The sequence below is a fragment of the Stegostoma tigrinum genome, chromosome 26, assembly GCF_030684315.1.
Source record: "Stegostoma tigrinum isolate sSteTig4 chromosome 26, sSteTig4.hap1, whole genome shotgun sequence".
In the NCBI taxonomy this organism is placed as follows: domain Eukaryota; kingdom Metazoa; phylum Chordata; class Chondrichthyes; order Orectolobiformes; family Stegostomatidae; genus Stegostoma; species Stegostoma tigrinum.
The window spans coordinates 14,248,023-14,271,015 of NC_081379.1; the positions used below are offsets into that span (position 1 = coordinate 14,248,023).

General features: G+C 40.5%; 1 protein-coding gene across 3 annotated transcripts in view; it reads left to right on the forward strand.

Annotated features, from left to right (window-relative positions):
• morc2 (MORC family CW-type zinc finger 2) overlaps positions 1-22,993 on the forward strand; it is a 107,147-nt gene that overhangs the window by 72,152 nt on the left and 12,002 nt on the right. For 2 of the 3 annotated variants that reach the window (XM_048556396.2, XM_048556398.2), the window contains exons 16-22: positions 8,013-8,118; positions 10,746-10,857; positions 12,494-12,568; positions 15,759-16,130; positions 17,137-17,295; positions 19,543-19,597; positions 19,877-20,018. In XM_048556396.2, the coding sequence (XP_048412353.1) occupies positions 8,013-8,118; positions 10,746-10,857; positions 12,494-12,568; positions 15,759-16,130; positions 17,137-17,295; positions 19,543-19,597; positions 19,877-20,018 (1,021 nt within the window). The remainder of the gene's footprint in view (positions 1-8,012; positions 8,119-10,745; positions 10,858-12,493; positions 12,569-15,758; positions 16,131-17,136; positions 17,296-19,542; positions 19,598-19,876; positions 20,019-22,993) is intronic. The other variant, XM_048556397.2, reaches the window with a different exon arrangement.

Here is a 22,993-nt window from a genome sequence, read left to right on the forward strand (position 1 = left end):
CTCAATGACTCTGGTAAAATTGCTGATGTATTCGTGTTTTGCTGTATCCATTTGCATGTGTCAGTTGCCCAACTTTCTTAGGTCATCATTAAAGATGGTGCAGTGTGTCATTCCAATGCTCCTAAATTACCTTGTTCTGGATAGTGAGTGTCAGCAAACTAATTGGCCATGCTCTGCTCTTATTCTTGCCCACTATTGATGTATACTTTTACTAGGGTTTCTTACTAGTATCCAAATATCAGATGACTTTGCCACTGCTCTCTCCCCGTTCAAATAAATGCAGGAAGACTGAGAGTCCCATTTTGACCCGGACCTGCAGATAGTTAAGCACAGATCAAGAATAGAAACTCAAAGTTTCTTGATTTGAATGGCTCAATTCATATCACACATTGCATTATTCATTAAGCCACGAGGAAGTGTGATGCATTCCACATTGAAGAATAAAATTCATAACTAAGCTATACAACTGCTCAAAGAAATTGATACTAAACATGTCTTGTCACCATATTGCACAGAATGTTCTGAAGAAACCATGTTAAAAGGGATGTATTACATTATTAGTAATCAGTTTTCTAATTCTAATATCAATTAAAAGTTCTGAAAGCTTCAGACGCAATGTTAATTTATGTTCAGTTATCATTGCTAACATGTCCTCAATTTAAGAAGCAAGCAGCTTAATGCTTTGTATCCCAAGATGGCCATGTTGCTTACTTTGTTTTATTAATTCAGAAAGACCTGAATAGGAGCATAGAGTACAAGAGCGAGGATTTGATGTTGAACTTGTAAAAGATGCTTTGTGGACCTTAACTGGAGGATTGTACACAGTTCTAGATAGGATGGATGTGAGTGCATTGGAGACAGTGTAGAAGCAGTTTACAAGAATGGTTTCAGAGATGAGAAACTTCAGTTATGAGGAGAGATTGAAGCAGTTAGTACTGTTCAGCTTGGAGAGGGATTGGCTAACAGGTGATGTGATAGAGGTCTTCAGAAGCACGAGTGGGCTGGACAATGTTTCCATTCTTAAAAGGATTGGGAATAAAAGGACTTAGATTTAAATTGATTTGCAAAAGAACAACAACGGTGAAGTGAGGAAAATCTTTCTCACATGGTGAGTAATTAGAATATGAAAAGGCACTGCCTGGAAGCATGGAGGCAGGTTCAATTAAGATATTGAGTGGCTATTTGGATTAAAAATAACAAGGCAAAAGCCGAAGATTTGAATTGGTTATGATCATTTATGAGCTGGTGCAGGCATGCAGAGTTTATATTTGGGTGAAAACAGTTGTGTGATTTTGTGACCATGTGGTCTCCCATTACAGTATCCAGTTTTTAAGTGGTTGAAGTTTTTGTCCTGCCTACTCTTATCTTAAAAAAAATCTATTTGTTGACCACTCATTCCTAACTAGATTTTTTTATTGGTTTGAACTTGTGTGTTCTTACCATTCTTTGCAATTTGGTCTGAAGAAATTTTCGGATTAGTTAGAGAGCATGAGAAGATGTATGAATTTCAGTTGGATTCTTCTGTTCACTTATATATTCAGTGCAAGTCAAATCATAATTTCTGAACTAGATGCTTCAAATCCACAGCACCCAGTTGTTTGATATTGTGTGAAAATTTGGGTAATACGTAGTGGGTTTGTGAATCCAAGTCATTGATGTAAATTAGAAACAATAATGGTCCTAACTCTGATCTCTGAAGCACCTTGAGGTATTTCAAGTGTAATTATCAAACAAAATTTGATACCAAGTGATATGAAATATTGAGACAAATGATCATAAGCTTAGATAAAAAGCAAGGTTTTAAGGAGCACCTTTGAAGAAAGTGAGATGGAATTCCCGGGTGTAAGGTCCAAACAATTGAAGGCATGACTGCCAAAACTGGACAAATGAGAACTGTTGGGCATAAAACCAGAATTGGAGGAACGCAGAGATCTTTGAGTTTTGTATGGCTGGAGATTACGGAAATGGACCGTTGTGCAACCTTGGAGGTTGTAAAAAGGGAGGTGAAAATCTTAAAATCAAAGCTTGCTGATCCAAGAGCCAATATAAGTCAGCGAGTTCAAGAGTGATGAGTGATTAGATTAAAAGACCTGGCCGGGTGGACTGAGATCCATACTTTTAGGTAAACCTGTGTCAGAGCAATGAGAGCATGGTAAAGAAGGAAATACGGAGAGTACAGACCCAACATGTTCTAATAAAGATAAAGGGTTGGGCCATCAAATCTGGTAAATCCTGGATAATCGGTATTTACGGGATTGGATAAAGGAAAGGAAAGGCTTATGATCGATGCTGACGACTTAAAATTAGCAGAAACCCCACAGTATGGAGTGTTTAGAGTTGTATGGCATGGAAATTAACCCTTAGGTCCAACTTGTCCACACCTAGTCTAATCTAACCTAGTCCCATTTGCCAGCATTTGGCCCATATTCCCCTCAACCCATCCCGATGCCTTTTTAGATGTTGTAATGTAACCCACCTCTACCACTTCCTCTGGGGCCTCATTCCATACATGCACCAGTCTCTGTAGGGAAATAGTTAGCCCACGTTCTTATCTAAATTTTTGCCCACTCACCTTAAACCCTATGCCTTCAAGTTTGGACTTCCTCACGCTACGACCAAGCCCTTGGCAATTCGCCTTATTCATACCCCTCCATGATTTTATAAACGTCCATAAGGCCACCCCTCAGTCACTGATACTCCAGGGAAAGAAGGTTTAACCTACTCAGCCTCTCCCTATACCTCAAACCCTTCATTCCTGGCATCATCGTTGAAAATTTTTTCTGCACGCTCTCAAGTTTAACAACATCATTCATAGGGAAGGATGACCAGAATTGCATGCACTGTTATAAAAGTGGCCTTACCAAAGTGCTATACAGCCACAACGTGACATCGCAACTCCTGTACTCGATGTTCTGAATAGTGAAGGCAAGCGTGCCAGATGCTGCCTTCTGCACCCCGTCGACCTGTGACACCAATTTCAAGGCCCTACCATTATAGCTGTATAAGTCCTGCCCTGGTTAGCCTTACCAATATGCAACACCTCACGTTTACCTAAATTAAACTCCATCTGCCACTCCTCGGCCCCTTGGCTGATCTGATCAAGGTCCTGTTGTACTTTGAAGTAATCTTCTTTGCTGTCCACTAAACCACCTATTTTGGTGTTACCTGCAATGTTACTAACCATACCTCCTATATTTAAGTCCAAATTGTTAATATAACTAGTGAAAATCAGTGCACCAGCACTGATCCTTGTGGTATACCACTGGTCTCAGGCCTCCTGACCAAAAAAAAAAGACCTCTACCACCACCCTCTGTCTCCTGCCTTCAATTTTGTGTCCAACTGGCTGGTTCCCCCTTAGAGGAAATTAGCAGAGCAAAGAGGGCACGAAAGGATAATGGCAGGTAAAATAAAGGGGAGATATGTTATAGACAAAAAGATTGCTATGAAAAGTGTAGGACCCATTAAAGAAGTTTAGAGGGGATGTTTCATAGAGGCTGGTGGGAATCTGGAACTCACTGCCTAGAAAGATGGTAGAGACAGAAACCCTCAACATTTAAGTAATATTTAGGTGTATGCTTGGTTGCCAAAGCATACAATGCTGCAGGCCAAGTGCTGGAAAATGGGATTAGATTAGTTAGATGGTTATTTTTGACTGGCATGCAGACTTGATGATCCTTTTCCTGTGTTTTCAGTCTCTAGGCAAGATGGTGGAAGGTGGGAGGACAGCCTGGAAAGATGTTTTTTTTTAAACTGTCAGTCAATTATTATCTGTTATTGATCCTGAATCCCCAAAGCTTTGACTTTACCAAACAATTCTTCACACCGAGCTTGATCATTTATCTTTTGATGCACTAGGATTTCCATAATTCATTTGAGCTGTGAGTTCTTAAAAAGAAATAAAGCCAAGAAGATTGTGGAGTAGGATGGTTCTGTAATTTTTTTACTCTTTCATGGGATAAGAGTGTTCCTAGGTAGGCCAGCATTTGTTGCCCATCCCTAATTGCGCAACTCTTTCAGCATGCCCAGCATAAGTTTGCATTGGAATTAATTCTACTTAAATTAACTCATTTTGGAGGACACATTGTTCACAGACTCTTTTGTAAAAACTTGGAAGCAGTGATCATACAGAAAAATAGTATGTTGCTCCACAGTCATCGGACTCAAAATGTTAATTCTGCTCCTCTCTGTACAGTCGTGCTGAGTTTCTTCAGTACTTTGTTTCTAACCTCCAGCATCCTTAATCTGGTCTCTTGCTGTTGAATTGACAAAAAGATTCTTAGTTAAGTTCTTAATTTCGTCACTGCATTTTCATGCCATGCGCCTCTGCTTCTTCGATATTCTTTCTGAACTTCTTATCCCAATGAAACCTTTTCATTTTTTTCAAGATTATAGTATACTTTTGATTCTGGGTAATTATCAAAAACTGTATTGAAAAATAATAGTCTTGTACTTGACCAGTCAATTTCTTTTAACACATTTGCCTATTTCTTTGTTAACTCTTCATAATATTTAGGAACACCAAAAGATCAGATCTGAATCACAGATCAAGTTGGAATTTGGCTGATTCTAAAATTCCTTCCGTGTGGAAACAGGCCATTCAGCCCAACAATTCCAAACCAAACTGTCCGAAGAGCATCCCACCCACGTTCATCCCCACCACCCACCCCCACCTGCCCCATGAAACTCTGTACTTCAATTAGAACATTTCTTATTCTTGTAAAATTCAATGAGTACCTGCCCGAACTGGGAGTTAAACTGGAAGATATAAAATTGTCTGAACACTGAATTAAATATGGTTTTTAACCAAGGGAGAAGGGAACTTGTGTTTTCTTAGAATATGAGGACAGCCATTTATCATAGGTTGTGATCCACCTGATAAATACAACAAGTTAAGTGACTTTGGATAAATTACCAAGGAAACATTTTAGGAAATCCATTGCCCTAAGTTATCTGAAAACCTGGCTTTGGAAGAGACTATGGGATTGTGCTGATGGTTGCCTAGCAACTTTCTCTGGTCTCGATTTCGATTTCAGTTTCAAAAACCTAGCAAGTCAGAAGGATCCTTAAATATGTACCACTGCTTATTGTACTATATTACGTTTTAATGCACTTTCTCTCTCTGGCTTTGGCCAACTCTGTTTTCATAACTTTGTTCTGGATCTTCAAGTTCAAGACTTGGATTTCAGACCTGGGTTTCTTGTCCTCAAACCGAAGGTGAAATCCATCATGTTATGATCACTCTTACCTAGAAGATGCTTTGCTATGAGTTGCTCATTTGAAGAGCTCATGTAGATACTATATCTAAAGACCTCTGTGCTGTAGAAATTCTGAGATTTTGAGGCTTTTAAGTAATTCTGTTTCATTACTTGTTACTAATTACTTATTATGGTGAAAGCAGCTTGTTCCCTATCTGGTTCAGCAACCTTTTGAGAAGCTGCTTGAAATCAAGTCGAAGAAACCGCTTTCCAGTCGAAGAAACCGCTTTCCAGTCGAAGAAACCGCTTTCCAGTCGAAGAAACCGCTTTCCAGTCGAAGAAACCGCTTTCCAGTCGAAGAAACCGCTTTCCAGTCGAAGAAACCGCTTTCCAGTCGAAGAAACCGCTTTCCAGTCGAAGAAACCGCTTTCCAGTCGAAGAAACCGCTTTCCAGTCGAAGAAACCGCTTTCCAGTCGAAGAAACCGCTTTCCAGTCGAAGAAACCGCTTTCCAGTCGAAGAAACCGCTTTCCAGTCGAAGAAACCGCTTTCCAGTCGAAGAAACCGCTTTCCAGTCGAAGAAACCGCTTTCCAGTCGAAGAAACCAGTTTGACTTTTCCAATCTATATGCTGATTAAAGTTGCTCGTGCCTATTGTACTTTTCTTACAAGCCATTGTTCATTAATATCCACTGTGCTACAGTATGGCCACTGTTTGGGGGCTTACAAATCACTCCCATGAGCAATGTTCTCTTCTTTTCCCTAGCTGCACACACCTCCAAGGTCTTTTCACGGCATTGGCTTCAGTGGAAGCCATTCGTTGGCATGCCGGTTGATATACACAGAATTTTCCAACAGCTTAGAGGGAACATTGCCCTTAATTGACTTTTTTTTCTCTTGGTAATTCTTGTTTCCACCCAAACCTACCTGACATTTTGATCTTTCAATATAAATTTATTTCTCATCATTGTACTGATCTCATTCTTTACTAATAGAACTAACCCATTTTCTTCTACCTTTCTTTTCAACATGTTTAATAATGTTGAATATTCACTTTTCACTCTTGGTCACTTTGAAACTATGTCACTTAATGGCTATAATGCCCATTTTTGTTTTTCTGATTTAATACCTGACTAGATTGGATAGGTGCTTGACCACAGTGAACATGATAGACCAATGGGCCTATCTCCAAGCTGTAAAGAAAGTTGTAGCATGGCACTTAGAAAAATATAATGCATTTAGAATCATCATAGGATTGTGAAAGGAAAATCATTTATGATTAAGTTGTTAGAGTTCTTTGAGAAAGTAACAAATAACAAGGACAAAGGAGATCCTGTGGATGTGATGATCTCAGATTTTCAAAAAGTGTCCAATAAGGTACTACATGAAAGATTACTACGTAAAATAAGAGCTCTTGGTTGGCTGTAATTAGTGGAGTACCACACTGATCAGTGCTGCAGCCTTAACTATTTTCATTTACTTAAACAATGTGAGGAAAGGACCAAAAAGTTCCTAAATTTGCAGGTGAGACAAAGATTCAGGTAGTTCTCCTATAACACAAGTTATGTTCTTCTGTGAGCTTGTGCTATAGAAAACCACATTATAGGGAAATCACCATCGAAAATCACTACACCTGTTATGGCAAAAAGTTTTGTTATCCAAACAGCGTCCACTATTTATCAGTGACGTTACAATTCACTTTAATGAAATACATGTTACAGCAGAGCTGTCTGTATATAGGAAAGTAAATTGTGAGGAGTACCTGATTCTGTAAAGGGATGTAGATAAGTTAAAGAAGTGAGCACAAGTTGGAAGATGGAGTATAATCTAGAAAAATGTGAACTTGTCCACTTGTGTAGGCAATATTGAAAAATGCGGTTTTTTTGGGGGGGGTGTTGAAAGAAATTACAAGACTTTGTGGTACAGAGAGATCTGAGTGTCATGGTATGTGAACTTCAAAGGTTAATATGCAGATACCCCAAGTGATTAGGAACGCAAACGAAATGTTATCACCATAGCTTACAACTCCGTTTTCTTACCCTGGTGTGAGGCAGTTGGAATCTTTGCCACTCTTTCACTATTTTACGTGAGAAGACAAACGCATCAGTGCTAGTTCCTCAATTACATAACCAACTCTGATCCCTAATTTCTGTCAGGGCAAATATTTTTGCCTGAAACTCTTAAGTAATCTTACAAGAACAGTTCATCTTTAATAATTGGCTGACTAACCACTCGGAGACATCTAGTCCCTTTTGTATGCTTTGGCATCCTGAAGAAGGAAAAAAAAAATCCGTGTTTCAGTATTGCTGATGTTCAAGGTCAAAGCTTTAAAGTGAGGAATTGTAACTGAGATCAGGTTGCCTAATTGCTAGAAGCCTGGGAAGATTTACTGGTCAGATTAAACGGGAAGGAAACTAGGAAAAATTTTTAAAAAATGGTAGTGGGTGATTTTGAAAAACTTGCACGTTAATAAAAACCAAAAGAACTGCAGATGCTGTAAATTAGGAACAAAAACAAAGTTGCTGGAAAAGCTTAGCAGGTCTGGTAGCATCTATGAAGGAGAAAGCAGAGTTAACGTTTCGAGTCCGGTGACCCAGTGTTCTAAGAAAGGATCACCAGACCCGAAACGTTAACTCTGCTTTCTCCTTCATAGATGCTGCCAGACCTGCTGAGCCTTTCCAGCGACTTTGTTTTCGTTCTGCATTAATAACACTGACAAGCAGAAATAACGTGATCAGTATGAAGGTACTGAAATGAAGCATTTCCTTTCAAAAGGAACCATTTTTGGGAACTAATTTTTTTTGTATTTGCTTTCCAGATCAATGTTTAAAATGGAGGACACTTCCATACAGAGTGGATGATGTTGGTAAGGAGTATCCGGACAGTTGGACGTGTTCTGTAAGCCCAGACCATGTACAGAATCGGTATGTATGCCAAATTCAAAACACAATGAGGTAAAAGCCTGCTTGATATGTGATTCTATATATATAGGTTTCCAGCACTTGGATAGATGATACAATAGTTATTGAGTCTGTGGGAGATAAAATCCAATTCAGACAGCAGAATAACTAGTGAGTTTTGAGAAGATTTATAGCTCAAGTTGAGGTTCTGGATGTGAGTTTGCTCGCTGAGCTAGAAGGTTAGTTTTCAGACGTTTCGTCACCATTCTAGGTAACATCATCAGTGAGCCTCTGACGAAGCGCTGGTGTTATGTCCCGCTTTCTATTTATCTGGTTAGGTTTCCTTGGGTTGGTGGTGTCATTTCCTGCGTTGGTGATGTCATTTCCTGTTCTTTTTCTCAGGGGTGGTAGATTGATTTGGGGCCAATATGTTTGTTGATGGAGTTCCGGTTGGAATGCCATGCTTCTAGGAATTCTCATGCGTGTCTCTGTTTGGCTTGTCCTAGGATGGATGTGTTGTCCCAATCAAAGTGGTGTCCTTCCTCATCTGTGTGTAAGGATATGAGTGATAGTGGGTCATGTCGTTTTGTGGCTAGTTGATGTTCATGTATCCTGGTGGCTAGCTTTCTGCCTGTTTGTCCAATGTAGTGTTTGTCACAGTTCTTGCAAGGTATTTTGTACGTGACGTTCGTTTTGCTTGTTGTCTGTATAGGGTCTTTTAAGTTCATTAGCTGCTGTTTTAGTGTGTTGGTGGGTTTGTGGGCTACCCTGATGCCAAGAGGTCCGAGTAGTCTGGCAGTCATTTCGGAAATGTCTTTGATGTAGGGGAGAGTGGTTATGGTTTCTGGGCCCGTTTTGTCTGTTTGTTTGTTTGGGTTTGTTGCTGAGGAATCGACGGACTGTGTTCGTAGGGTACCCATTCTTTTTGAATACACTGTATAGGTGATTTTCCTCTGCTCTGCATAGTTCCTCTGTGCTGCAGTGTGTGGTGGCTCGTTGGAATAATGTTCTAATGCAGCTTCGTTTGTGGGTGTTGGGATGGTTGCTCCTGTAGTTCAGTATTTGGTCGGTATATGTTGTTTTCCTGTAAACGCTGGTTTGAAGTTCCCCATTGGCTGTTCGCTCTACAGTGACATCTAGGAATGGCAGTTTCTTGTTGTTTTCCTCCTCTTTTGTGAATGTTATGCCAGTCAGGGTATTATTGATGGTCTTGAAGGTTTCCTCTAGTTTGTTTTGTTTAGTGATGACAAAGGTGTCATCCACATAGCGGACCCAAAGTTTGGGTTGGATGATTGGCAGAGCTGTTTGTTCGAGTCTCTGCGTTACTGCCTCTGCTAAGAACCCTGATATCGGAGATCCCATGGGTGTACCGTTGGTTTGTCTGTAGGTTTTGTTATTGAAAGTGAAGTGGGTGGTGAGGCATAGGTCCACTGGCTTGATGATGTTGTCCTTGCTGATGAGGTTGGTGGTGTCTGGTGTATGTGTCTTCAGTTCTTCAAAAAGTGTAGTCACTGTTTCTTTGGCCAGGTTGATGTGGATGGATGTGAACAGGGCTGTTACGTCAGAGGAGACCATTATTTCATCCTCTTCTAGCAACCATCCCAACACCCACAAACGAAGCTGCATTAGAACATTATTCCAACAAGCCACCACACACTGCAGCACAGAGGAACTACGCAGAGCAGAGGAAAATCACCTATACAGCGTATTCAAAAAGAATGGGTACCCTATGAACACAGTCCGCCGATTCCTCAGCAATAAACCTAAACAGACAGACGACAAAATGGGCTCAGAAACCATAACCACTCTCCCCTACATCAAAGACATTTCCGAAATGACTGCCAGACTACTCGGACCTCTTGGCATCAGGGTAGCCCACAAACCCACCAACACACTAAAACAGCAGCTAATGAACTTAAAAGACCCTATACAGACAACAAACAAAACAAACGTCATCTACAAAATACCTTGCAAGAACTGTGACAAACACTACATTGGACAAACAGGCAGAAAGCTAGCCACCAGGATACATGAACATCAACTAGCCACAAAACGACATGACCCACTATCACTCGTATCCTTACATACAGATGAGGAAGGACACCACTTTGATTGGGACAACACATCCATCCTAGGACAAGCCAAACAGAGACACGCACGAGAATTCCTAGAAGCATGGCATTCCAACCGGAACTTCATCAACAAACACATTGGCTCCAAATCAACCTACCACCCCTGAGAAAAAGAACAGGAAATAACATCACCAATGCAGGAAATGACATCACCAATCCAAGGAAACCTAACCAGATAAATAGAAAGCTTGACATAACACCAGCACTTCGTTGGAGGCTCACTGATGATGTTACCTAGAATGGTGACGAAACGTCTGAAAATTAACCTTCCAGCTCAGCGAGCAAACTCGCATCCAGAGCCGGATAACTCTCCAAAATGTAACTGGTCTCACTTTACATCTTTGTAATTGGTCTCACTTTGTTGAAGGCACATGGAATGCAATGCACCTGAAAAAGAAATGATGCCAAAATACATTTGAAATGGTATTGGGTGCCCAAGGGAATTGTTCCCTTTGAATGTAACTCTTTTTAAAGTACGGATCCTGTTCATTAACACAACGTTGCTTTGTTTTTCTTCAGGTGTGATGCTCCAGAACAGAAGCAAAATGTTCCAATAGGGACACTTCGAAAAGAGGTGAAATCACATGAGGAGAAAATACAGGCACAACAAAAGAAGTTGGAAGCATTGAAGGTAAAGATTGGTGCATGAGTGATTTTGGTGTAAAAATAACAATTTACATTAATTTTCATTATACATAATTTAAATGTGAAACCCATAAACTGAATTGTGGACATTAAAGATCCCAAAGCCCCTTCCTGAACAAGCGGAAAAGGTGTTGTCAAGTTCAGTCTAAAATTTTTATCCCTCAATCTCAGAGCAAAACAAATCATATCTGTATTGCCATATTGCTGTATATGAAGTGAAAGTAAATTGGATACCACATTTTCTACATTGTGTACTTGGCTCTAAAGCTCTTTGAGACATTATGTTCATGAGATATGCTTTATAAAAATAAATCTCTTCATTTTGGTGTGAACACTGGCAGTTATTTAACAACATGAATTTCTTCATCAAGATAAGCAGTTAAAAGTTTTTAAAAAGTATTTATCCGTCAAAAAAAAACTACTGGCCCTTAGGTTGGTTTTTAGTTTGTTTTTTTTTAAACTAAATCATTTGGAAAGATGTTAATTTCTTATTTGTGTCCCATTCTACCTCCAAACTCTTAGTGATTTCTTTTTGTCCTTTAATTTGTGCTGTGTTGCTGATTTTTTTTCAGTTGGTCAATACCCTGGGTTAACTTAGCTGAATAGTTTAAAAAGAAATACAGGTAGTAAGAATGCCACAATGAAGGTTTTATGGTAATTATGTTTTCTTGCAAATTGTTCTAATTGCCAAGATAAGTCGTCTCTGAATAGCAACTGATTTTCAAAGTTGTGATGCTAAATTAAACCAAACTCTTAAGGGACAGTCTTTCTCATTCTCCATGGAAGCTGAGCAACTGACTAAAAGGTATGGTGATTTCAGAAAAGCATCCACTTTTTCCAACCCCTAAACAGTTTAAGCAGGATTGATTAATACTTTTTCAGTCACTCAGACCAAAAATTTTTAAATAATTCTTGATTTAAGAAAAATACTACAAAGTGAACACATTTGGAAATCCCTCTTTGAACTGAACTGTTTTGCTTTATTACTTAAGCACTTAGAATAGAATAGAGTCCGTACAGTGTAGAAACCGGCCATACGGTCCAACAAGTCCACAGCGCCCCTCTAAAGAGCATCTCATTCAGAACCACCCTGTCGACCTATCCCTGTAACCCTGCATTTCCCTTGGGTTAATCCAACTAGCCAGCGCATCCATGGACACCGGACAATTTAGCATGGCCAATTCACCTAACCTGCCGATCTTTAGACTGTAGGAGGAAACCAGAGCACCCAGAATAAACCCAGGCAAACACGGGGAGAATGTATAAATTCCACGCAGGAGTGCTGATCACTGAGCCACTGTGCTGACCCTTGCACAAGGTGAAACAGGATCTGCGATGCTTGTACCAAATGCTGTGTGAGAGCAGTTCGTATATACGATGAAAAACTATTTGGAGAAAATACCACACTAAATTAAAGACAAAAATGCTTCTGATTTTCTCAGTGTAAAATGTCTGCAGAGAATTTAGAGGTTTCTATATTTAATGTTCAGAAAAAAAATATGGAAAATGAACGCACATTTCTGTTCATTTTCTGTTTTATTTTGACAGTATCATTTAAGTTGGATTTTTTTTGCTGTTTAATTTTGGAGGAGGATTTTTATTTTTATTTTTTTTGTTTCCAGAAGAATATGCCTATCCGTTCACAGGCAGATTTAAAAAAATTACCACTGGAGGTCAGCAGCAAACCCTTGCTGGAGGTGAGTAATGCCAGTTTCATACAAGTGCTGTGGCTTCTAAAGAATGGGGGAGTTAGAGATTGTGTTATTTGAATTTTAATAGTAAGTCAATATAATGTAGGGATTTCTCATGGGTCCAGTATGTGAATTAGATGTGAAATTGCAACTGATGTTCAAAGCTTTTACACCATGAATTTTAATTTTGCCATATTGTGTATCTATGCAACTAGTCATAGTCATACAATACAGAAACAGACTGGTGCTGCCCATGCACTCTGACCAGACATTCCAATCTGGCCTAATCCTATCTGGCCCATTTCTAAACCCCTCCTATTCATAGACCCACCCAAATGCCTTTTAAGTGTTGTAATTGCACCTGCCTCCACCACTTCCTCTGGCAGCTCATTCCATACACGTGTACCATTCTGCCCTCTGTGAAAAACTTCCCCATGGGTCCCTTTTCAAGTCTCTCCCCTCTCACCTTAAACCTATGCCGTCTAGTTTTGGACTCCCCCACCCTAGGGAAAAGACCTTGGCTACTCATCTTATCCATGTCCCTCATGATGATATAAACCTTTTATATGGTCACCCTCAGCCTCTGACACTTCAGGGGATAAAAAGCACCAGCTTCTTTGGCATGTCTTTCTAGCCTGTATTTGTGGTATATTTTTCAGGCACGATTCTGAAGCACAGCAATTGAGGTTCCTTCCAGTGCCTACTCATGCTGGAGGAAAAATCATTGAGTGACTGGAGGTGGCATAATTGTTCTGATGATTCCCCCCCCCCCCCACCCCCCCTTGCTGTCCAAATTTGGTAATCACTGGCATAACCACATTATTTTCTTATCTATCTCTGGCATCTTCTGAAAATGCTAATGGGCTTTCTCCTTGACCATTTCATTCCCAGTGGATGCGCTGTTAATGCACTGCAGATAGTAACGCAGTGATCACGTTTATGACATCATGTGTAATTTGGAGGGGATCTTGTACATGGTATTTTTTCACCTGTCGGGTGATGGCAATTGGAGGGAGAGGATAATGTCAAAATGACATTGGTTATTTGATACAGCATAGTCTAGAAATTGTAACACAGCCAGAGCACTGGAGGGGGGTGAATATTGAGCCTTGTGACAGGAGAGCAACTCCATCAAATTTTCTGTCTTGGGTAGTGTTGAGGTTTTTGAAAGTTGCAGTTGTGCAAGGTTAGAAAATGATGATCTCATGCTCCTTACTTGAACTTTAACAACGGAAGATTGATGAGGTACAGTATTTGTTGCAGACCATCCATCTACTGCCAGAGTCTTATAATTGCAGTTAGCGTGACTGGTTCAGTTAAATTTCTGCTAACCACTACCCAATATTTTGATGCTTGATGGTGCTAGTGCCATTGAAGAGGTTGACCATTTTGTTGTTTGAAATGGTCATTATCCACCCCTTAAGTTATTGAATTGGTCATCTGTCATTTTGAGAAGGGTCCCAACCCGAAACATCAACTTTCCTGCTCCTTTGCTGCCTGGCCTGCTGTGTTCCTCCAACTCCACTCTGTGTTGTCTCTGACTCCAGCATTCTCAGTTCTTACGGACTCCTTGACTGAGTTTGATTATGTTAAACACTTTTAACTGTTCTGCTGTTACTTCCTTTATAACAGACCAGGATTTTCCCCACTATGGGTGGAATTATTTTGAGGTGATGATTGAGCTATATGGAACTTGAAATTAAGTTTCCGCAATCAATTATGGTATAAAATGAATATATTTTCTTGTGGAAGCCTTCATGCCTCATTTCTGGCCTAGAGCACATCAGCATTTGTGAGTGAGGGAAAACATCGTCTTTTTGGGATGAGTGCCCTGGTTATCACCTGTTTTATAACTTCAATTTAGTCTCTGTAGTCAGGCTTTCATCACATCCACAGCACCAAAATAGCCATGACCAAACCTTGTCATTGGCAGAGTTCTAATTATTATTCATTCACTTGCTGCTGAAAAGTTGCTACAACTGTTTCATAAATTTAGCCTCAATGTGTGGCTACAGCTGCATTTAGGCCAGATTAGGTAGCGATGGAAAACTTCCTTCTCTGAAATACGTAGACTAATTAATTAGATTGTTGCAATATTTGGTGTTTTTTTTCCTAATATAAGACCATGTATCATTGCGTTAGCTGAATTCAATTTCTTCATTTGCCCTTGAGGTTTAAACTTGCATCTAGTCTAAAGGTACAGCGAATGGCACCTTGCTTCATCACACCAATCACAAGTGTCTCCCCTCCACTGACCAATTTCAGATATTTTCTAATTAGTCTGTTCAGAGATGTCATTACACACATCTGCACCAGATGGACCTTGAACCCAGGCTTCTTGGATCAGAGGTAGGACCATTACTACCATGACACAAGCTCTCGTTGTACAGCTTCATCAGATGGTCCTTGCATCATTTCACCAACACTTCCCTAATTGCTATCTAATAGTAGTCACTGGAGTAGTGTTCTTTTAATAACTCTCCCCAAACCTTTGTATTCTGTTTCCTAACAACTCCTTAAAGCAAGATTAATTGTTCTTTTGTTTACGGTGGACATCTTAGATTCTGAATGCATGCCTGGACCTGAGTTCTACAGCTGAATGATTGTGCTAGAATCAAAATTTGAACATTCAAGACCATTGGCCAGTTGGGTGAAGCCAAAAGCAACATCTCTAGCTCTGTGAATGTACTCCTACCATTAGCCCTGCATCAATAGCAACTATGATAGTGGATGCTACTTTAGAGTTAAATGGGAAAAGTTTTCAAGACAAACCTCAACCTCTGCGAGGATTTCCCAGATTAGCTATTGTTAGGCCTCTCTAAGGTAGATTGCTAATTCACTGTCTGTAGCAGAATGCACCATTTTGTGGTGTGAACACTGTCATTAAGAATTAGACTTAGAAATCTAAGTAAATTTCACAAGGGGCTTTTGTTTTGCTTAAGAAGCAGACCTCATTCTTATAGATCAACAGAATAAATGGTCGCAATTTATTTTTCTATGCCAGTAAACATTGAAGGGAGATGTGAAATCTTCTTTCTCGCCTAGCTTCATGTGTGATGTATGCTTTTGAAGCTTGAAGGGAAGAAGTGTAGACAGTTTGGAAAAATGTGATTTGAAGACTTTTTGAAATTGCTCTGATGACCACCTGGTAAAGCTTTATATTTGTATTTTCATACTGTAGTATTTTACTTTGTAGGGACAGTCATCTACAAGTAGCCAGCGGCCACGATCACCACCTCTAGCTGATATAATCAAAAATGCTCCAAGTCACCCACCTCCAACAAAGTCACAAGCTTTATTACGAAAGGGATCTGCAGCTCGATCTGCGGGCAAAGCTGTGACCACACATACCAGCTTTAATAGTAAGAAAGCAGCAATCAACACAGGACGGCCCCAGCAACGGCCAACAGTGTCTGCAAAACAAAAACCTACTTCTTCCAAGGTTGGATCTCAGCCTTCTACCTCCACAAGGAATACTCCTTCTGTCTCTGCAACTATGAAGGGTCAACAGTTGAAAGGAACAAAGACCTTGGGACTGAGGAAAGAGATACTGAGTAGGGGAACACAGGTATTAAAATAATTTTAATTAATCTTTAAAGGAACCACTGAGAAGTGGGCAGTTGAATTGAATTTTGAGTCAAGATTGTAAGTTGAATGCAGAATATGTCCTTAATTATTCCAACAAGATGTCTTAAACTGAACCTCAGATCAACACCTGTTACAGCAATAAACATTTTCCATTTGCTTCATCAGTCAGTCTCCAATCTTTGCTTTGTGTCAAATTTGGTTGCATTTAATATTTGAGACTAGTTTTCCTTATATCTGCTCACCATTCTGCTGGCACTGCCTTTTTGTTTTGCATCCTGTATTAATTTCACAATATATTTCAGGCTGGTTTCTCTCATAATGGTCAGCTGCTTTCCTGTGTCATTTTACAGAAATCTTGCTGTAATAGCTTTAGTAAAGTTGTCTAACTTCTTGAGTCTTTGAGAGTTTTGTTGGCTGTCTGATGGGCACTTGCAGGTTGGTAGCTGCTTGTAATTCTCCTGCAGCCAAGCAGGAAATAGACAATTTATTAACAACATTTTTGTGCATCAGTGTGTGAAGATGGCCTTCAAGACTTTACGCAAGTGCACTAAAGCAAGAACTCCAATTCATTGTTTGCAGATGATCATGCGTAGATTTTTACATACCAATGCTGGACCAGATATTTTTATTTCTAGGAGGTGCCACGTAGAATCCAGGTGTTTCATCCAGCAAGGAGAATGGACAGCCCAATAAAGTGATTTAGTCTGTATGTGCATTTAGCAGGAGCTTGCACCTGAGGCTTGGGAGAGGTTGCTGTTGCCTTTCATCTAGGTTGGAGTGTTGATTAGACTTCCAGAGAGAAAGCAAAGCAACCTACCAGGGAAATGTTAGAATTGTACAAATTCATATCTGTTTCCCAACAAACTCAAAACATTTGCAAAACAGTGTTCCGAATGTCTGGAAATTGTTGGGAGGTTTATATCAATACAATCTAGTTCTAGAAGCCTCATTTTTATATTTTTTAAAACTACTCCTCCTTTCCATAGTCTGCAGGGACACGAAAGAGGAATACAACAATAGAAAGCAGTGAGGAGGAGGAAGTGGAAGACGAGGGGGAAGAGGAACAGGAAGAAAGGAAAGTGAAGATATCTGCGAAAGTTTCTGATTCAAAGCGCCTTAAAAAGGACATAACCGATGTTGTGGAGGTAGTTCAGCAAACTGTTGTTTTACATGTAGCCCCTCAGTAAATCTACACTCATTGTTTATCCACTCCTCTTCCCCACTCTGGCATCTCTGAGTCCTACATTTACTTTGAAGAATACTGAACCCTATTCGTTACCTTTGCTTCCTGTAGGTGCTGACTTTTGCTGGCCATGCTACGGTTCTGGTCACCATTATCTTTAAATTGTACTATTCAAATCAGCCTAGATAAGAAGTGCTTTTGCAGCGCAAAACAATCCTTATCCAGTGTTCTCTCTCAATTTCCAGCTGAATAATGGGCAACAGCAACATTGCCAATTTCTCTTCACAGAAAATGAAGTGTGAAGCTGGATGAACACAGCAGGACAAGCAGCATCTCAGGAGCACAAAAGCTGATGTTTCGGGCCTAGACCCTTCATCAGAGATGTCTCTGATGAAGGGTCTAGGCCTGAAACGTCAGCTTTTGTGCTCCTGAGATGCTGCTTGGCCTGCTGTGTTCATCCAGCTTCACACTTTATTATCTTGGATTCTCCAGCATCTGCAGTTCCCATTATCTCTTCACAGAAAGTACATTTAAAACAATTTTTTCAGAGATAGTAGGAATTGCAGAAGCTAGAGAATCTGAGATAACAAAGTGTAGAGCTAGATGAACACAGCAGGCCAAGCAGCGTCAGAGGAGCCTGAAGGCTGACCTTTCAGGCCTCAATCCTTCTTCAGAAATGGGGACAGGGATTCTGAAATAAATAGGGAGAGAGGAGGAGGCAGATAGAAGATGGATTGAGGAGAAGATAGGTGGAGAGGAGACATACAGATCAAAGAAGTGGGCGGGAGCCAGTAAAGGTGACTGTAGGTGGGGAGTTAGAGAGGAGATAGGTCAGCCCAGGGAGGATGGACAGGTCAAGGGGGCGGGATGAGGTTAGTAGGTAGGAGAATGGGGGTGGAGGGGATAGGTGGGAGGAAGTCAAGCTAGGGAGGCGGGGATGAGCTGGGCTGGTTTTGGGTGCGGCATGGGGAGGGGAGATTTTGAAGCTTGTGCAGTCCACTTTGATACCATTAGGCTGCAGGCCTCCCAAGCGGAATGATTTGCTGTTCCTGCAACCTTCGGGTGGCATCGTTGTGGCACTGCAGGAAGCCCAGGATGGACATGTCTGAGGAATGGGAGGCATAGTTGAAATGGTTTGCAACTGGGATGTGCAGTTGTTTAGAGCGAACAGAGAGTAGGCGTTCTGCAAAGCAGGCCTCGAGCCTCCCCTTGGTTTCCCCGATGTAGAGGACGCCACAACGGAAACAGCGATGCAGTATACCTTCCTGCAACTGCAGGAAATGCTGCACCTGACCCCCCCCAGGTTCACCTGCACACCTGCTAATGTGGTATACTGCCTCTTTGACCTGTCTGTCTCCTGTCCATCTATCGTTTATCCTTCTTCTATCTGCTTCCCCCCGCTCCCTATTTATTTCAGAATCCCCTTCCCCATTTCTGAGGAAGGATCTAGTCCCGAAACATCAGCTTTCCTGCTCCTCTGATGCTGCTTGGCCTGCTGTGTTCATCCAGCTCTACACCTTGTTATCTCTTAAATAAGATGATTTAATCAACTTAGACTGCTAATTCTGCATAAACCAGAGTTCGAACCTGGTGCATTCCTGGCTAAAATGGAACTACAGCTCCCCATGTTGATATCAATCACATGTTTTTCTTTGAGCACTATGACTTGAGGTTGAATATTCAGCAGGTTGGGTCATTTAGTAATAGGACACACGTCACTATTTTTCCATGCTGAGAGTCCCCAGTTTTAATCATACATTTGTGGGGTGCATCTTGTTGCCTGGTTTTGCTCTCATGTCTCATACTCCTCCATTCCCAATATTGGTAGTTTTTAGAACTACTTTCTCTTTGATTTACTGTCTGCTGTGGCTAATAGAGGCAATTCTTAGGTCTTGGGAGACTTATTGAGGGGAAAGGGGAGAAATAGGCCAATGTAGCTTTGCTTGATGTTAAACAGTCTTTTTGCTTCAAGTACAATGTCCCAGAAACCAACGAAATAGTCAGGAAAAGGTTTTTTAGGACTCTCTTTCTTGGACTGTTGCAACATGGCAGGCATGCCGGTGGTGTCTCTTTAAACCTTGCATGTTCATTTTTCCTTTTTCTTGGATCTAAATGAATTCAGTACTCCTAGCTGTTATGGATGGATGCAATTTCTTTTATAAAGCTAGGGGTTTGTGTTTCCCTGTAGTCTTACTGTGTTCTGTTACAGATTTCAGATAGTGGAGGAGAGGTTGAGGAGGAGGATGAGGCCAGCACATCAAAAGGTGAGAATATGCATCTCTAATCTCTGATCAAGTATCTTACTTCTTGAAATGTCAATGAATGCCTGACTCATTTGGGGGAGAAAAACGTGGGTACTCTGCTGACTTGTGCAGTAAGGTTCGGTAGGAAAGACCTTGTCATTGGCCATATTAAGAGATGGAATGTGACTCTGAAGGTCTCAAATTTTGAAAAACATTACTAGTAATATATTTTTGAAAACATTTCCTTCAATGTTTTGAATAGCCCTCACCTTTTTTAATTTTTTTGTTACCCCTGTGTAGATCGAGGGCTTCTTGTAGAGGTAAAGGTGAATAAGGAATGGTATACAGGCCGAGTCACTGATGTTGCAGCAAGCAAACAATCAGTGCGATGGAAGGTCAAGTTTGATTATGTTCCAACTGCAACTACTCCAAGAGACAGATGGTGAGAATATTATTTTGTTTCTTTTCTTGCTGCTCACTCATTTCTCCACAGCATAAAACACAGTGATGCTATTTTAACCTGTAATCCCTGAATAACCTAAAATCAATTTTAAGTAAGGGCCGTAATTTGTTGCAGCATGATATTTATCCACGAATCAGTTTTCCTTTGGAAGCCACATAAACAATGAAAATACCGGAGTAGCAAATGTGTCCCATTTGTAGGACCACTCTACCTATTCTTCCTTATTTTTCTATCCTCAATTATTTTGAAATTAAGACTTGCAATCTTTCATATCTGTACCAGGGCTTTGTAGCAGGACCTCCTCATCTTTCTTTAGTTATTTGCTTTGCCTCTGCAGCCTCTAGAATTTGAGATATCGTGTAGCCACCATTTTATTCATTCTGTCCTCTTCCACTTTTTAAACCTTGGTGATGTCTAATGTAAGTTCTTGACCCAGAACTTAAATAGCTCAGTTTGAAAAATATCTGATTTCTACTCATCTTGACTGTTCCTTCTCTGTTTTTTAAAGTTGCCATTTTCAGAAATAATGCAGTGCTTTGAAGAATATTTAATATGATGGGCTGAAAATACATGTTCAGACTAATCTAACCTTTAATTGCAGTGGCTTCTCACTATATCTCCGATCTGCATGGCCTTCTGTCATGGAGTCAAATGTATATCCAACTGTTATTTTGTAAATGTTTGTATTGATGATGTGAACTTTGTTGAGATTAGATCATTATTCCATCTTTGGTACTAAAATTGCAAACATGCAGTTTTTGTCTGATAATTTAAACAATAAAACTGGGACATAATGAGAAATAAGAGCAAAAGAATTTGGAAAGAGTGCTGAATGCGTAGTGTCTGATCTTCATCTTTGATTTGCTTGTCTGCCTCGGCTCCACATTCATTCATTTCCTTGCCCAACAAAAACCTATCAGTCTCATTTTTTAAAATGTTCAGCTGACCTAGCCTCAACAACCAAGGTAAGGAGAGCCTTAGACTTCCACTGCCCTTGTGAGAAAAGTGTTCAGCCTTGACAAACTCAGCTTATTTTTAAAATTGTGCTCTTTGCTCTGGACTTCCCTCATCAGATGAAATAATTTGTCTATCCTGTTACCTTTAATCTTCTTGAGCGCCTAAGTTACATCATTGCATAAGCATTTGTACTTGAGAAAATTCAACCTCAGTCTAATTAACCTATCCTTGATTTCTTTTCAGTCCACATATAATTCCTGTGAGTCTGTGCTGCGTCCTTTCCAAGGTCACTGTCACGTTCTTCTGGTGTACTGCATCAAACTGAGTACTATACTCCAGGTGCAGCCTAACCAGTGCTGTACATAACTCTTAACATAGCTGAATTCACATGGAGTGCAAGTTAACATTCCATTGGCATTTTAAATTATATTTTGGAAATGATTTAGAGTATGATTAAATCTGTTCAGAATCAGCAAAATCATAATAAAACTCATACAGGTCTCAATCTGTTTTGTTTCTTTAGTTTGCATTATATCATAAATCTTCCTTCAAAACAAGCCCCTTGATCAGGAGGAAATAATTATAATAACATATTAGGCGAGAAATGGTGTTGGATAAACTGTTAGGTCTGAAGGCTGATAAGACCCCGGGACCTGATGGCCTGCATCTCAGCGTACTTAAGGAGGTGGCTCTAGAAATCGTGGACATATTGGTAATCATTTTCCAATGTTCTATAGATTCAGGATCAGTTCCTGCAGATTGGAGGGTGGCTAATGTTATCCCACTTTTCAAGAAAGGAGGGAAAGAGTAAACAGGGAATTATAGACCGGTTAGCCTGACGTCAGTGGTGCAAACGATGCTGGAGTCGATTATAAAAGATGAAATTACAACTCATTTGGATAGGAGTAACAGGATAGGTCAGAGTCAGCATGGATATACGAAGGGGAAATTGTCCTGGACTAATCTTCTGGAATTTTTTGAGGATATAACTATGAAGGTGAACAAGGGAGAGCCAGTGGATGTAGCGTACCTGGACCTTCAGAAAGCTTTTGATAAAGCCCCACATAGGAGATTAGTGAGCAGAATTAAGGCACATAGTACTGGGGGGCAAAATACTGACTTGGATTGAAAATTGGCTGGCTGCCAGGAAGCAAAGAGGAGTGATAAATGGGTCCCTTTCGGAATGGCAGGCGGTGACCAGTGGGGTACCGCAATGTTCGGTGCTGGCACCGCAGCTGTTTACAATATACATTAATGATGTAGCTGAAGGCATTAAAAGTAATATTAGCAAATTTGCTAATGACACGAAGCTGGGTGGCAGTGTGAAATGTGACGAGGATGTTATGAGAATACAGGGTGACTTGGACAGGCTAGGTTAGTGGACGGATGCATGGCAGATGCAGTTTAATGTGGATAAATGTGAGGTTATCCACTTTGGTGGCAAGAACAGGAAGGCAGATTACTATCTCAATGGAGGCAAGTTAGGTAAAGGGGAAGTACAACGAGATCTAGGTGTTCTTGTACATCAGTCAATGAAAGCAAGCATGCAGGTACAGCAGGCAGTGAAGATAATTAATGGCATGCTGGTCTTCATAACAAGAGGAATTGAGTATAGGAGCAAACCTTCTGCAGCTGTACAGGGCCCTGGTGAGACCGCATCTGGAGTATTGTTTGCAGTTTTGGTCTCCAAATTTGAGGAAGGACATTCTTGCTATTGAGGGAGTGCAGCATAGGTTCACGAGGTCAATTCCCAGAATGGTGGGCCTATCATGTGTTGAAAGATTGGAGCGACTGGGCTTGTACACACTTGAGTTTAGAAGGATGAGAGGGGATCTGATTGAGACGTATAAGATTATTAAGGGATTGGACACTCTGGAGGCAGGAAGCATGTTTCCACTGATGGGTGAGTCCAGAATCAGAGGGCACAGTTTAAAAATAAGGGGTAGGCCATTTAGAATAGAGTTGAGGAAAACTTTCTTCACCCAGAGAGTGGTGGA